Genomic DNA, 17,171 nt, shown 5'->3' on the forward strand with positions numbered 1-17,171 from the left:
GTAAGATATCACAAGAAATGTACTCACTGCCTTACTATGTAACTTTGCACAACACCTTGTCAAAAACATTTAATTAATAAAATAAAAACAACTTCAAAAAAAAAAGAATATGAAGTTCCAAGGCTCATAATTTGGAAATGGCAAACTGCATTAGAAACCGCACCATTGAGGGTATTATACATTAGAAAAACAGAACAAGATAAAAATGGCACTTGATGAATTGCAGTTACAGATTTATAGATTAGGTCACCACTAGTGTTTCATATCTGTAATTATAGCTATTTGGGAGGTTGAGATCGAGGATCATGGCTCCAGGTCAGCCCAGAAACACACATACACACACACCGAGTTATAAAATACATAATGTATAAAGAGCTATCAAGAATTATCCCTCTGAGACCAACTGCCAGGAGCGCAGACTCCAGACAGTGGGACACCACGGACACTAGGGAGAGTGCGGACCAAGACATACAGCCACGGCAGCGACTGGAAGTTTGGGCCCACACTGGGAAAGGACGGACATAAGCGGCTGAGGAACCCAGAGGTGCAGAAGGACAGAGCCGGGGACGCAACCTCGACCTTTCTCCACACCTGAAGGACCAATGGCAGTGCGGGACACACACACAATCCAGGACCAGTGAGCCCCCCCATTACCCCCTCCCCCAACGGGAGATCAGCTATCAGAGTTCCAAACCCTACAAAGAAGCTAGATCTCCCTCCCTCCCCCTCCCCACCCCGAGGGAACAAAGAACCCCCAAATCAGGTGGGAAGCTCCCATCAGGCACTGGGAAGTCACAGGAGTTTAGCAGGGGAAGGATGGAGCAGCCCCAAGGCCACCCAGGAGCCTGAACTTGCCGAATCGGCCCCTCCCCCTTCCCAAGAGGGGCCACGGGACTGCCGGCAGTGCAAGCCCCACCCGAGGAGCCTGGACCTCGAGGACTCTTACAACTAAAATCACAGGCGCTGGTGGGAAATAGCAGCACAGCACACCACAATATCTTATAAATATCTTATAAATGGAAATTAAAATAGTAAATCTCAAAGATTTGATGGTTTGAACGAAATAATTCACCAGGACTATTATAATATACACGATTTCTACTTTCTCAATGAAAACTCATACTCCAGAAAAACAGGAAATTTGTCCTGTTGCGGGGACTCAAGAAACAACTAAAACATAGCCCAGTGAATACACTTTGTTTTGTTCTCTCTCTCTCTCTCTCTCTCTCTCTCTCTCTCTCTCTCTCCTCTTTCTTTCCTTCTTTTCTTTTTCTTTCTTTCCACTTTTTTTGCAATATTGAATTTGAGTTCTGGCACTGTCACTTTCTAGGATGATACCACTTGACCATATCCCCATCTTTTTGTGTCTTAGTTATTTTTTAAATAGAGTCTTGCTTTTACACTTAGCACAGCGTAGACAATAATACTCATACACATATTTTACTTCTGGGATGACAGACATACATAGCTGCACTCTACTATTGGCCAAAAATAAAAAGGAGTCTTGCAAACCTTTGTTCTATTGGTTTCAAATCACAATCCTCCTGAGTTAACTGCCCCCCCCCCCCAAGTTGAGGGCATCTCAGGAACTGGTTGGGGCTTCCCCATGGATGGATCCAATTTAACTAATTTGAAACTTTGTTTTGAGATGTGCTCTGCTGGGAGCTCTGCATGCCCATGACTGCCTGGAGAAGGCTCTGCTCAAGTTTAAACAAAGTCCCTCAGGGGCTGCTGCAGTGAGATTCAAGGTAGCCAGTTAGCCGGAGTAGTGGAAGACTCTGATGGTATACACATGATTGCCATTTTTACAGAAATGCAGAAGGTAAACCTTGTGCTCATGAAGACTTGCTTCCAGAGAGATTTCAAAGAAAGCCTGAGAGACAGGCTTATGCAGGAAGTTGTGAAAGTGTAGCCCGAGTTTCACAGGGGACTCATGCATGTTAAAGATAACAGAAATGTGGACCATCTGCCTATACAATCTATAGTAACAACTGGAGACAGCCTGAGAAATAATCCATGTAGTCTGAAAATGGCAAGTCAATAGGGGCAGGGATACCCAAAACCTTTGGTGTCCTGATCATAACACCTAGTGTCCCAGGTGCCAGATACAGAGCTATAGTATTTAATGTTTGCCTTGATAGGTTTGGGTCTTGCTTTGACTCCATCCTCTCTTGCTATTTTCCTATTCCTTATATTCAGAATGGCAAGATTTCCCTGTGTCCCTGTGTCTTTTAGTATGCAACTTTCATTCAAATTTTACTTTTAGCCATTGCAGCTAAGAGTTTGCACTGAGTCACAGAAGACTGAAGAGTTTTGAACAATGCTCGAACTGATCAGAATTTGGGGATTCTTGGAGATGAACTAAATGCATTTTTCATTATAAGACGGACATAAGCCTTTGGAGACAGTGAGTGGGGAATGCTACGGTTTAAATATGAAAAACCCCCAACACGTGCATATATTGAACACTTGATCCAAGGCTGGATTCATTCTTGGCAATTGAGGAGGTGGGGCCTAGCTGGAGGAAATAAATCAGTGGGGTGTCTTTGAAGGCTAATCTTAGTCCAAGTCCTTCTTCTCTGCATCCATTCTGCCATGAGGGGAGAAACTTCCTCTTCCACATGCTCTTTTTTTTTTTTTTTTTGCCAATCCTGGGCCTTAAATTCCGAACCTGAGTGCTGTCCCTGGCTTCTTTTTGCTCAAGGCTAGCAATCTGCCACTTGAGTCACAGCACCACTTCTGGCCATTTTCTATATATGTGGTGCTGGGGAATTGAACCCAGGACCTCATGTATACGGGGCAAGCACACTTGCCACTAGGCCATATCCCCAGCCCCACATACTCTTAATGTTTTGATGTTCTGCTTCACCCTGGACAAGAGTCTAAAGAACCACAGATGACATACCAAAATCTGAAACTGTAACTAAAATTAAATAATTCCCCCAGTATTATGACACAGAAATGAGAAAAGTAACCTATACAGCATATCTACACTGTGTGTGTGTGTGTGTGTATGTGTGTGTGTGTGTGTATGTGTGTGTGTGTGTGTCCTTGGGCTCAGGGCCAGGGCAATTTCCTTAAGCTTGTTTTGCTCAAGGCTACTACTTGAGCCTCAGCTCTGAGTGGTGGACTCTTCGAGGGGCGGGGAGCCCCCCTCCCTCGGATCCTTCCCCCATTACAACCTGGTTTAAAGTTACCTCAAACAAACAACTGCTTGTGACTGAGCTACATTAAGCCTTTTGTTTTCCCTCAGCAATGCCCCGATCTCCCAGTTCAACCTGGGACATTGGGGAGAGGAACAGCTGTTATGCTCAAACACCGGACCCCCACAAGGACCACCAGAGACACACACATATGCAAAAGCAAAAGGAGTATTTATTGTAAGCTCGAGCTTGGTCCTCCGTGCACTTGGCAACCGGATGCTAAGAGGCCATGAGCCTAGGGCTTTCAGCTGTTTTATACATTTTTTTTTTGTGGGGGAGGCAAGGACTTAGCATACACCATAGCATCTTTTAACAAATCAACACACACCTCGGGAAAATTATAAAATAATTCTAAAGCATGTCTGGTACATTTGGTGAAGGGAAATCCGGAAAGGGTCATTGGTCATATCGAGGGACCGACACTTTTAGAATTGATTGGTTAAGCCATAAGGGTGTAGCAAGGGGGATAGTGCACCACTGCAGGGTTTTAGATACAGGAAACCACACCTGGGTGGGGGAGTTCTGGTGATTGTAAAACTTGTTTTTCTTCTCTGCAGGTCACTCGTATGGGTATTTACGGTTTTTCTGAAAGCCATCTGCCCCAGGGCATTTTATGGTCTTTCCTAGGTCCTTAGCCACAAAGGGATTTACAGAAGCAAAATTAGTAGTTAGTAACTACAAAATTGTGATTACAATTTTTAGTTTCTCCCCAGGGAACCGCTGAAAATCCTGCCTCTTAGCCTGTGGGAACTCAGTTTTAGGCACCACAGTTAGCACCACACTAACTCAGTTGCACACATCAGCATGATTAATGAATCGCTGGACTTTGGGGAGGGTAGGTGAAGTTTTCCTTTAAAAGTGGTGGCTCTTAGAGTCCTTGACTTCAATCACAGAACAGAACTTCTGGACCAGTCTCCATGGTAACAACAAGGATGAGCTTTATTGATTGCGCAGGCAAGCAAATGGACAAGCAGACAAACGGACGAGCAGAAGGGAAGGGGCACTCTAACAGATTGTGGGGCTGGGCAGAAGAGATGGGGAAACAGATCCTTGGCTGTTAGGAGTATTCATGTGGCATTCATAATCTGCTAGTATGTGCTACTGCCCTTCTGTTTGTCTACTACTTTGCTTACTCCATTAAGCTCTGCTATGTTTCCTTACCAGCCGGCCTTGCCCAGAAATTCTTACTCCACAAAGTCAACAACCCTAAGTGAAGAGTCCCCACATTTAAAGGTAACTTCACAAACCCTCACTCGAGACTCTGACAAGCCACTTCCCATGAGGCCACCAAACAGGAAAGGAAGACATTCCCTGTGCTCCTTCCACACACCACTGAATTGCAGGCCAGAGTACACGGATCATTTAGTAACGGGACAATGTTCTGATCAGTGACCACTACTTCAGAGTCACTCCTTGGAATTCCAACTCGTGAACAAGTCTTCTTTGTACTTAATATGATAACACAGCGGAGCACTGTTGGCTCTAGGCTGTAAGCTGAGCCCATCTGAGCTGCTCAGGAAGCAGATATCTGAGGATCGGGCCTCAATAGCAGCCTAGGCAGAAGCATCTCAAGAGTCTTATCTCTAATGAACTACCAAGGAAATACAAAGTGGGGTAATGACTCTCTGTGGTAGAGCACTAGCCTGCAACAAAACAGGCCAGAGACAGTGCTGAGGCCGAGTTCAAGACCTCCCACTGACAGTAAAAGAAAAAAAGATATAAACACCCGATGCCAAAGTCTCATTTCTTTAAGGAAAGCTTGTGCTACACTCTGCCCACACTGCCCACTGTGCCCAGCCTGCCCACTGTGCCCAGCCTGCCCACTCTGCCCACCCTGCCCACTCTGCCCACCCTGCCCACTCTTTCCTGTCCTACCACTAGTCCTGTCCTACCTCTAGTCCTGTCCTACCTCTAGTCCTGTCCTACTCTCTCCTACCTCGACCCTCTCCTACCTCTACCTTGTCCTACTCTCTCACCTTTCCTGTCCTACCTCTAGCCCTAGCCTACCTCTAGCCCTAGCCTACCTCTAGCCCTAGCTTAGGACTTGAACCTTAGGAATTCTATGCAAGTGCTCTACCCCTGAGCTAATTCCTTGCTCTGACTTTCAGCTTGTCTTTGATCCTACTTCTCCTCCTCCCCTTCTTTTCTGTATGCCGTCACCACTTTCCTTCCCCTCCCATTCTCCCTTTCTTACAGGTGCTCCCTCTCTTCACTGTTGAAGGATTCGGTGCTTTGGGATTAACAGGCAATAATTCTGCCAGCAATTTTCTCTCCCAGCCCAGTCAGCTCTCTGAAACGTGATTTTATTTGAATTCAACTCCCACTATCCTTGTGCAAAAGTGATATATATTTGGGAAGTTGCCTTCAAATTTTGACAAGCCAAATGAAAATCCAATATTTTAAAATGATATAACAACAGTAGATAGAGAAGCCTCTTTAGTCCAACTCAGTAATGATTGATAATTGTGCTTTTGTTCATGTCAATGGACCAGGAAGGCCCTTCTATTATGGGGCCGTTTTAAGGGTACATGCCGCTTAGGGCCTGATTACAAATGTTGGAAAATCTCTGTCTCAGAATAAATTGAAATTGTAAAGTACTCCTGGCTTAAATTGTCAAAACTCAGGCAGGAAACCTGGTCGGCTAAGAGATCAGATACCCACCTTCTTTCCGCAGATGAAGGTATTCAAAGGTAAAGTGATAATTCAACATGCTCTTGTCAAAATTGACCTACGGACGCAAGTAAAGTATTTGAGGGGATCGCCACCCTGACTTCTTCAACCAAATCTATTTGGTGTCTTAAAATGCCTTGCTACAGAAGCCAGCCCTGGTAAATGAGGCCTTACAATTCCAAAGTCATTTGTTTAAAAGGTTTTCTCTTAAGTCTTGGTGATTTGCAAGATTGGCAAAAAAAATGCCACTGAAAAATGTGGGGCCCATATTTACTTTGCTCACTTGAGGATCTTTTGTGCAAATATATGTGAGTGTGTCTATATGAGTGTGAACAAATTCAAGATTAAAATTGTCAGTCTGATGTACAAATGGTTGAATTTCCATACAAACGCCAAAACTGTCATCAGGTTTCAGTGCTACCAAATGTTTTCAAGGATTTTTGCATTGCTTTAAAGAGGAATTGTAGTTTCATCAACAAATGTCTTTAATTTGCAGTTGCAAAATATTGGTATCTTAACGTGTTAGGCTGTTTGCACTGTAATCAAGTGATCTGGCTTAGCACAGGCATTGGCAATTTGAAATTTATTCCCCTGCCCTGTTTACTAATTTGAGGCTAAATGTCAGAAATTTGGATATTAATTTGCATCACTGTTAAAGAACTGCTTCGGGCTTCTCAGTCAGACATCAGAAGGAAAGAACAGGAAAACTTAGGATGGGCCTGTGTGCCCATCTTCGGGGTTGAGGGGTGAACTGGCAAAGGTGCAGCTTAGCTGGTCCATGCATGGTGAGGCAGGCCCCAGGGTCAAGTGCACACGTGGTAGAAAAAGACTGAGCTGTCACAAAGTCAGTTGATTGAGCCCGAAGGACTCAGATGTGTATAAACCCATTCTGTAGGACAGGCCTCTCTGTCAGTTCCTTGCTGCTGGACACTGGAAACCTGATGGTAAAATGGGCATTCTGTAGGACAGGACTATCTGTCTGTTCCTTGCTGCTGGAAACTGGAAACCTGACGGTAAAATGGGCAATGTGATGATTTGTTTGATATTTCCAAAACTCCACACCGGGATGTATTTAAAATTGGAAAAGCCTTAAAACGTGGCTTAGAAAGTTTATATGTATGATGTCATTTAATTTCTATGCTATTTTTAAATTTGCATGTACTTTTTTAAAGTAAAATTATTAAGTCTGGAAACTTGGCTTGTCATTCTAGTGCTTATAATTCTTGCATGATTCTTGGTAATTATTGATAGGAATTCTTAGACTGGAAATATGATTATACTACATTATATGATTATAATGCACGATAATACATTTGAAATGCAATTTTAGTTTGGCTTGAATTTGAAAGTATTTCCTAATAAGTGATTATTCTTTTTTTCTCACTGCATGCCTTTCATTAAGTTCTCACCTTCTTCTTAAACACAAAGATACTAATATTCACTCAGTAGTGTTACTGTGAGGATTAAACAAGATATAATATGTAAATCCCTTACCATAGTGTCTGATACTTGAGAAATATTAGCTCCTTTCCTTTGTTCCTCCTTTATTGAATGGACTGCTTTATGTGGTCATTCTTTTAGGTACTGAAGTCTACAGAGTAAACCCATAGACTTTATTTTCAGATGACTTGACATAATTTCAATATACGTCCCACAAAGCTCATAGATTCTTTCAGATAGTTCACACCTCCCTGCAGATGCTACTACTGGGTAACAGTCTAAGAACTCCGGAACTGATGAAAACAAAGAAACTACCAACACTTGCGTTGCTTCCCAGCTTACATGGGTTTTCTCTGTATACTTACATGACAGTGTTGTAAGCCAGAGTCATCACAAAACACTAAATAAACCACTCCCCTCTGACAACTTCAATCTCAGATGAAGACGAAACTTGTGGAGAGAATAGATTTAACATACAGTCCCTTAGTTAGAATAAACTAGATTCATCCTACACGCACCCTTTCTTCCCCAACTATTTTGCTACAAAATGTTTTTGTTTATTTAGTTAGTTTTTATTATTAATTAAATTTTGTTGACAAGGTGTTGTGCAAAAGGTGTACAGTTACGTGATAAGGCAGTGAATACATTTCTTGTGATATCTTAAACCCTCGTTTTTCTTTTCCTTCCCTAGGTCAGGTAGGCATATATACAATACCCAGTGTACCGAAATCATATACAGTAACCACGTGGCAGAGGCCAAAGGAAATTCACCTAGAACTTTACATGTAATGTCAACAATAGAATCTTCCTGGGTTCTTCTCTTGGGGTTGATTTTGCTTATCCTCGTCTTATATGATCCTATGTACATAGCTGTTGAGCCTTTGTGATCCACTGATAGGTCTATTCTAAACCTTTCTATGTGTACTAGTTGTTTGGTTTTAGATACATAATGGAAGGTCGATGACAGAAACCTGTGGAAATACCATTTGAATAGTTTTTTGTTTCACAGACCTGGTCTCCACTGTCTTCCCCCTCCTCCCCACACACACACTCTGACAGTAATATATCAAGGAGACCATGCCCCTTTGTTCTCTGTCTTCTAGGCTTGTCTCGCTCAACATTATTTGTTCAAGTTCTGACCATTTCCCTGCGAATACCAATGTTTTATCATTTCTATTTGCTATGTAGTTTTCCATTGTGTATAGGTACCAGAATTTTTGTATTCATTCATCTGCAGTGGGGCATCTGGGTTGTTTCCATATTTTGCTTATTGTAAATTGTGCATCGATGAACATGGATGTGCAGATGTCTTTTGGATATCCTGAGACCTGTTGTTCAGGATAGATGCCTAGGAGTGGTATGGCTGGGTCATAAGGTATGTCTATGCTGAGCTTTTTGAGGAACATCCATACTGTTTTCAAAGCGGTTGTACTAATTTGCCCTCCCACCAACAGTGGAGAAGGGCTCCTCTTTCCCCGCATGCCCTCCAGCATTTGTTGTTGCCCGAGTTCAGAGTATAGGCCATTCTAACTGGAGTGAGGTGGTATCTCTGGGTTGTTTTTATTTGCATTTCCTTTACTGCCAGGGATGTTGAACATTTCCTCAGATGTTTCTTTGCCATTCTTATCTCTTCTCCTGTGAAGTCTCTCTTTAGCTCCTTTGCCCATTTAATAATTGTTTTCCTGGGTTTGGAGGGGGTTAGTTTTTGTGTTTTCTGTAGATGACGGATATTAGGCCTCTGTCTGTTGCTGTGCTGGTGAAAATCCTTTCCCATATGGTTGGCTGTCTTTCTAGATTGGTGACTATGTCTTTAGCTGTGCTGAAACTTTTTATTTTGTCCTAGTCCCATTTGTTGAGACTCTCCCCTATCTGTTGTGCCCCTGGGACTATATTCAGGAAGGTCCTTCCTGTGTCTTTAAGTTCTAACGTCCTTTTTGCTCTGACCTTCAGTAGTTTCAAGGTCTTCAGGTCTATTTTCCTACCAATACCAGGCTGTCTTTGCTATGATGGCTCTATAATAGAGTTTGAAGTCTGGTATTCTTTTGCCTAGAATTGCTTTGGCTATTCTAGGTCTTTTGCTCTTCCATATGAATTTATGAGTTGTTTTCTCTATTTCATGGAAGAATGTAACTGGGATCTTGATGGGGATTGCATTGAATTTGTATCGCATTTGGGGCAATATGGGCATTTTCGCTATATTGATGCTGCCTACCCATGAGCATGGGAGGTCTTTCCATCTCCTTGTGTCCTCTTTGATTTCTCTAACAGTAATATATCAAGGAGACCATGCCCCATTGTACTCTGTGTTTATTTATTTATTTATTTTTGCCAGTTCTGGGCCTTGAACTCAGGGCCTGAGCACTGTCCCTGGCTTCTTTTTGCTCAAGGCTAACACTCTGCCACTTGAGCCACAGCACCACTTCTGGCCTTTTGTATATATGTGGTGCTGGGGAATTGAACCCAGGGCTTCATGTATACAAAACATTTTTGGGACTAAGGATGTACCTCTGTGTTAGAGTGCTTTTCTAGCACGCACAAGGCCTTGGCATGCCTTGGCAAGGAAGGAAGGGAGGAAACGAAAAGAAGGAAAGGAAAGTGGAAGGGAAAAGGGAAAAGTAAGGGGAGAGGGAAGGGAAATGGAAGGAAAGGACTTAAACTATAGTTCATCAAAAAAAATTAGGTGAACCAGGTGTCAGTGGCTATCTCCTTTAATCCTAGCTGGGATCTGGTGATCATGGTTCAAAGCCAGCCTAGGCAAGAAAGTCCACAAAAATCTTGTCTCCAATTAACCACCCCAAAGCCAGAAGTGGAGCTCTGGTTCAAGTGGCAAAGCATGAACCTTGAGCAAGCAAGCTCAAGGGACAATACCTGAACCCAAGCCCCAGGACCAAAAGGCTACCTGTAGTCCCATCTCCATGGGAGACACAAGTAGGAGAATAACATTCCAATATCCGCCACAGGCAAAATTGTGAGACTCTATCTGAAAAAGCTATAGAGGCATGACTCCAATAGTAGAGCACCTCCCTAACAAGTTCAAACCTCAGTAGCATAAAATATGTACCACAATAGCATGATGGATAGATATGTCCGTACATGGATATGTCCATATATGTATACAACATAGGTTAAATTCAAATATGCACATATATGCACACACACACACGCACACACACACACACACACACACACACACACACACACACACACACACACACACATAAGGTAAGGATGGAAGAGAATAAAGATCCTTCCAATATTAAATAATAAAAGCAGGAGCCTCAGTGTCAGACTGGGGCTTGAGAACTAGCAAACCACTCTGCCTCTCCAAACCTGTCTCTCCATGACAGTACTGAAAGTCCTTCTCCCCACCAGCCCCAAGAATGGTGGGCCAATAAATCTCTTGATTATAAATTATCCATCTCAGAGATTCTGTTATTGTGGCACAAAGGGACTGGACCACATAACAAGTTAAAATGATGAGGTCTGTTTACTGCCCAACTGTAGACAAGGTTTGGGTGCCATGATCTGAGAATTTCTGGGTTATGATGCAGGCCCAGATACCTCCTGAGCAGCATCGGTGGGAAGATGACTGCCAGGAACACAAAGCTCACATGACCTGACAGCCTCCCTTGACCTCCATACCAAAAGTACAGCGTTTTCTTTCCACATAGTAAACTATAGTAGGTTGCCTTACTAACTAGCAAATAGGGTAAAGTCAGAGGTCCTTCACAGTTTTGAATGTTTGTCTAGGACCTGAGGTATGACAGCAGCTGTGTAGGAATGAATGAGAAAGCAATGCTCAGAGCATTCACAGTTAGTGATGAATCCACTTCAAGTGCCATTTCTTCACCTATAACAAAGACCAACGTTTTCTATAGCATACGTTCATTCTGAGGATTGCAGTGAGATTGTAGTGTAGCATAGGAGCTCAGACATCAGCTTCATGCTCCTCTCCTCCCTTCTCTAGAAAATGCTACTGCCATGTTGGGCCAGATACTCAGTACCAGACCAGTGCATAACCAAGCATCACATCTCTGGGAGGAGAGAGGACATTGGGAGCTCCCTGTAGTGGAGTTGATGTGAAGTTGGATTATAACTGACATGCCCCATTTCTAAGCACAGCTCTCAGGTTGGCTTGGAATCGCTGGACTTCATTTTCTCTGTTACATCCAAGCTCCAAGTGTGATTTCTCCAGAGTGCTGTCAAGAGACAAGTAACCAAAATATCACCCCACGTAAACAAAGTGTCTAGCTCATCTGACAACCTAGAGCAGGAAATTACCTCAGCTGCTTTTCGTGTGCAAAAGAAACCAAGCAAGGAATATTCCTTGTAAGCATAAAAGCAAGAGCACACTTGGGCTTGATGTAAGTCAACCACTCCTTCAGTCTAGTAAAACACACAACAGAATGCACTTGTGCTTAAGGGGCAGTTGTGATCGTGTTAATGTCTGAAAAACATAGTTTTTGTTGTTGGGAGTTCATTTGCTCAAGTATGGCAATCCACTGGGATTGATGCTGAGAAAGGAAAAGTGAAATCAATGCATTCGTGAAGATAGGCTACCTATGTGATTCCAGCTTCAGAATCATCTGATCCCAAATCATCTCCTTTTACCTTCCCAGTTTCTCTGTTGAGACCATGTCTTTTATCTTCAGTTCTGTGCACTCCAAAACAGCTATGCTCAGTACATGGAGAAGGAGCAAGGAGAGAGGAAAGGTCTTGTTATTCATATGCATTGTCCTGTCCTGCTGTTCTGATATGTTCCTTATTGGGACATGTCCAGGAATGAGGCCCAGTCCATCTTCAGACTCCTGATTATTGCAGTGGGTTCGAAACCTGAGGTGAGCCCTCCAAGAAGGCCAGGCCCATGAAGCATCTCCCTCTGGGGCACTGTTCAGTAAAGGTCAGCAAATTGAGTGAGCTACATGCCTCACTTTGCAGGAAGTTCAAAGATTCCGTTTACTGCTGTGCATCATTGGCTCATGCTTGTTATCGTAGCTATTGAGAAAGCTAGGATCTGAGAATTGTGGGTCAAAGCCAGCCTAGGCAGGAAAAACCATGAATTCTTATCTCCAATTAATCCTCAAAAATCTAGACGTACAGCAGTTGAACAAAGGCAGCAGTGGTGCTGGGCACAAGTGGCTAATGCCTGTAATCCCAGATAGTAAGGGTCTAAGATCTGAGGATCATGGATTCGAAGCCAAACCGGGCAGAAAAGTCTGTGAGGCATTTATCTCCAATAAACTACACTGAAAAAGCAAGTGGTACTGTGAGGCTCAAGTGGTAGAGTGCTAGCCTTGAACAAAAAGAAGCTCAGGGACACTGCCCAGGCCCAGAGTTTGAGCCTCGGGACTGGAAAAAAAAAGCAGCAGTTGTACTCACTAGACACTGTTGAAAATTAACTATATAACTTGTCAATTGTGAGTGGAAATGGAGGGAAACACTGGAGAAAGCAAAGGAAGGGATGACATTTTCCAAAAACTAAGGTACTCTTGGGCTGGGGATATGGCCTAGTGGCAGGAGTGCCTGCCTGCCTCATGAACATGAGGCCCGGGGTTCGATTCCCCAGCGCCACATATACAGAAACTGGCCAGAAGTGGCTCTGTGGCTCAAGTGGCAGAGTGCTAGCCTTGAGCAAAAAGAAGCCAGGGACAGTGCTCAGGCCCTGAGTCCAAGCCCCAGGACTGGCAAAAAAGAAAGAAAGAAAGAAAGAAAAAAGGTACTCTTCACCTGACTTACATAACTGTGACCCACTTGTACATCACTTTTATAATAACAATTTTTTAAGCTAGAAGTAGAGCTGTAGCTCTAGAATTCTAGACTTGAGCTAAAAAGCTCAGGGACAGCACCCAGACAAAAAGAAATAAAGAGACGTAATTTGCAAGAAATTATGAAACCTACAAAAAATCAAAGAGTTTAGAGTTTGTGTTTGCACTCTTCCAACATTGTCTAGGAACCATATAGATGTACAGAGACGCTTATTACAAAGTCAAATGTGTAAACAGTCCCAGCACCACAGATGTCTACATTCTCTGTTTCTCTTTCCCTTCTTTGCTCTCTACCAACAACCTAATGAGAGGAAAAAAATGGAAGTAAAGGCAAGGACAAGCATTGTGATACAGTTGGAGCCAGAAAGAATATTACAGCGAAGTGATAGCCCAACTCCTGGAGCTGACTGCCTCCACCCCTCCTCCAACCTCAGGGAGCAGAGTGGGAGCAGCACTCAAGCTTCTGGGGAGCACAGCATGGAAGTAAGCACAAAGATTAATCTTGGAACCAAGCGTCAGGCCCTCTGGGCTGAGACACAGCTCCTGGTAGAAACAGAAGGCACCATGCACAAGTTGGAGCTCATAGATGGACACCCCCAGACAAGCTCCAGCATCAGACACCTGTAGGCTGGTGTGACAGACTTGAATTTTGACATCTGTTTTAGACTCAGCATGGATCTGTAACACACCTCCCTTCTTCTTAGGACTGTACAGGTCCTTGAAGTTAGGGGATCCAGGACAATCCAGGTTAGCCCCAGTCTAGATGGCTTAAAAGATTCCTTTTACAAGTATTACTAATGCTGAGTAGAGGATACAAAAATGTAGAGATATCCTGTGCTCATAAATTGATGTTAAAAGGTCCAAAGTACCCAAAGGGATTTACAGATTTAATGACATCCCTTTCAAAATACCAATGGGAGACTTTTAAACAATTTTATTCCTATTTATTGTCAAAGTGATGTACAGAGAGATTACAGTTTCATACGTTAGGCCTTGGGTACATTTCTTATACAGTTTGTTACCCAATGGGGGTCTTCGCAAAACTAGAAGAAAAAGCCCCACAAAAATAGTTCTAAAATGTATGCACAACCCGAAGAACTCCCAAATAGGCAAAGCAATTGAGCAAAAAGAATGGCAGGAAGTATTATGCCACCTGACATCCACAGATTAATGGAGTAATAGATCAATAGAAGTGAACCTACACCCCTATAGCCAAATGATTTTTAACATAGGTGCTAAGTTCACATTTGAAAGAAAATATAATCTTTTTGATATATTTGAATTGGAGTCATTATGTTGAGTGAGTTAAGTCAAATACTATATGTTCTTGCTCATTTGTGGAATACAGAGCTGAAGTGATAATGATGATTAATAACAATACAGGACATAAATGTAAAATGAGGACTGTCTAGAGGGTATTGTAAAGGAAAAGATAGTGTGCAGTAAAGAGAATCAAGGTACATGCACATATACACATATGTACACATACATATTCATATGCATACACACATATATTTGAAGACAGCTTATTTAGCCCCTCAAATTCTATTTGAAAAGGGGGCAGGGAAGAGGAGGATTGGGAATATAATGGAATGGATTAAGTGGATTTATTCAAAGCACACTGTATGCATGTGTGGAATTATTACAATATAGCCCCCTTGTATTTATAGTGTATGCTAATTAAAAAATCAAATTAAATCTGAAAAGGAAAACAAACAAGCATTAATTAGTTAAAAATGAAAGTCCAGCTTCCAGGCTCACACCTGTAATACTAGCTAGGCAGCCCAGGCAGGAAAGTCTGTGAGACTTTTATCTGCTGCTAAGCATTAAAAAGCCAGAAGTGGAACTATGGCTGAAGTGGCAGAGTGCCAACATTGAGTGAAAGAGCTCTTCACAATTCCCAGGCTCTGAGTTCCAGCCCTAGTACTGGCACAAAGAAGGAAAGAAAGAAAGAATGAAAGAAAGAGAGAAAGAGAGAAAGAAAGAAAGAAAGAGGGAGGAAGGGAGGGAGGGCGGGAGGAAGGGAGGAAGGGATGGAGGGAGGGGAGAGGGAGAGAGGGGGGAAGGGGAGAGCGAGAGACGGAGGAAAGGAGGGAGGGGGAGGGAAAGAAAGGGCATGAGTCAGCCAGCCATGCCAGGAATTAAATTTGTTCACTGAGAGATGTTGACAATATGTCTGCTCTGCTGCATTTAGCCCTCCTGGAAAGGCGCCGTTGCTGTGGGTAGTTTGGAGGTCCTGTTTCCTGGCGCCCACCTTGAGGGTCTATGCTGTCTGATTCCTCTGCAGGTGCGATGTTCAGGTGCAGAGGGGCAGGTCTCAGAAGACAAATGCGAGGTGGAAGGACGAAGTACTGAAAAGCACGTACTGCCTTTGGATTTGGCACCAACCAGTTTCTCCACCTGATATCTGTGTGTCATGTCCACTCCAGGAGAAGACAGTTACCAGCTGATTCATCTCCACACCCCTCTCTTTCCCCATCAACTTTGGAACCACCTGTGCTAGATACCATAGTTAAAAATTAAATCCATGCTTTACTGTCTACAAGAGATTTATGCGGGAAAGCTACCAGACCCACACTGAACTCAGTATGAGAGTGAAATCAACTTCTTCTAGATGAGGGTAGTACATTACTGCTGCTCAAGCTTATTTCTCCTAACAGAGGCTGTGGGAGACCACTGTGCTGGACCATGATCATGACCATTTAGTCCAAGGTGAACATAAAACATCAAGCACAGTGCCTGGAAGACAAAATTTGCTCCATTCACATTTTTTTTTATCCTTCATACTTTCAAATTTTGCATTTTTCCAAAGGTCAAACCCCAGTCCAAGAACTATAGCAGATACCTTTCTAATACTGTTTTCAATCTGGGACCTAACCATCGCATTCTTGAGGGAAAAAAGATGAAGGATGTACACAGCGTCATCAAGAGGCTTTTGCCACCCTCACAAAGAAATGCAGATGCTTCACAGCATCCAAATCCAATTCAGTATCACTGCCTCTAGGGTACAGGTGGGGGAAATTACAGGGATACATTTCCTGGCACATCATTTTAAACATCTGTCTTTGATTTCACATAGCCAGAGGACTTGCAAATGCTGACAGAAACATTACACAGGATTTTAAGTGAGGCCTTGATGCCACCCCTCAAAATGAGATGCTCTATTTCATTTACAGTCTCAGCTTCCCATGGTTCTTAGACATTGCTAACCAATTCTGTGTATTACAGAAGTTGAGGCCACCAGGCATTAGTGGCTTACAGCTGTAATCCTAGTTATTCAAGAGGCTGAGCTCTGGAGGATAGAGGTCTGAAAAGATCCCAGGCAGAAAAGTCCTCCAAAATCCACCTCTAACTAGCAAAAATGCCAAGCTGGATGTGCAGATGATGTGGTAGAGCACCGCCAGTGAGCAAGCAGCTAAGTGAGTTGGAAGCCCTGAGTTTAAACCCCAGGATAGGTAAAAAGTTAAGGCCCAGAGTGAGAAGAGCTTGCCCCGGGTACCATGCCAGGAGTGGCTCAAGCCCTCTTTACCTTGGCCCCTAAAGCCCTTCCTTCCAATCATGAATCACTCATGACTGCCATCCTTCCACCCATTCATCTCTTCGTTACATCACCTTCCTCATTCAGTTCCTGGATTGAATCTTCCCTAAATGACCAGGAAAATCAGCTTGGCAAACCATTCTGTTATCCACTTCCCTCTGATTTCTATGGGTGCCTGCTGGTTTGATGTAGTTATTAAATGTCAGCCTTACCTTGGTAACCATATTGAAAAGATATAATCACCCCAGGCATTTCTGAGGGACCTTTTAAAGAACATCATTAATTTTTAATAAAGCTCTCCTTACCATCACTTTCTAATTATAGTTCTGACATTCCTATTTTATGTTAAAAATTCCTCTACATTTTAATAAAAAAAAAAGAGCCTGCTTTTTAAAGTGCATGTGCTTGTGTGGTAGCCAAAGTATCTGGGTTAATTTTCTGAAATAAAAACTAACAGCAACTAGACTTTTCCCTGTCTCTTCCACTCTTCTGCACTCCTTGCCCAGTCCATGTATTGTTATTTAAGATAACCATGTATTGTTATTTAAGATAAGA

The 17,171-nt window shown here is 43.0% G+C and overlaps 1 protein-coding gene across 1 annotated transcript in view; it reads left to right on the plus strand.

Moving 5' to 3' along the window:
- LOC125364517 (5-hydroxytryptamine receptor 5B-like) overlaps positions 1-16,082 on the plus strand; it is a 194,157-nt gene extending 178,075 nt beyond the window's left edge. The window contains 2 exon segments of the mRNA XM_048364119.1: positions 15,273-15,440; positions 15,891-16,082. Of these exon segments, the coding sequence (XP_048220076.1) occupies positions 15,273-15,440; positions 15,891-16,082 (360 nt within the window).
- Positions 16,083-17,171: the final 1,089 nt, after the last annotated feature.

Source organism: Perognathus longimembris, chromosome 16 (genome assembly GCF_023159225.1).
Source record: "Perognathus longimembris pacificus isolate PPM17 chromosome 16, ASM2315922v1, whole genome shotgun sequence".
NCBI classification, from domain to species: Eukaryota; Metazoa; Chordata; class Mammalia; order Rodentia; family Heteromyidae; genus Perognathus; species Perognathus longimembris.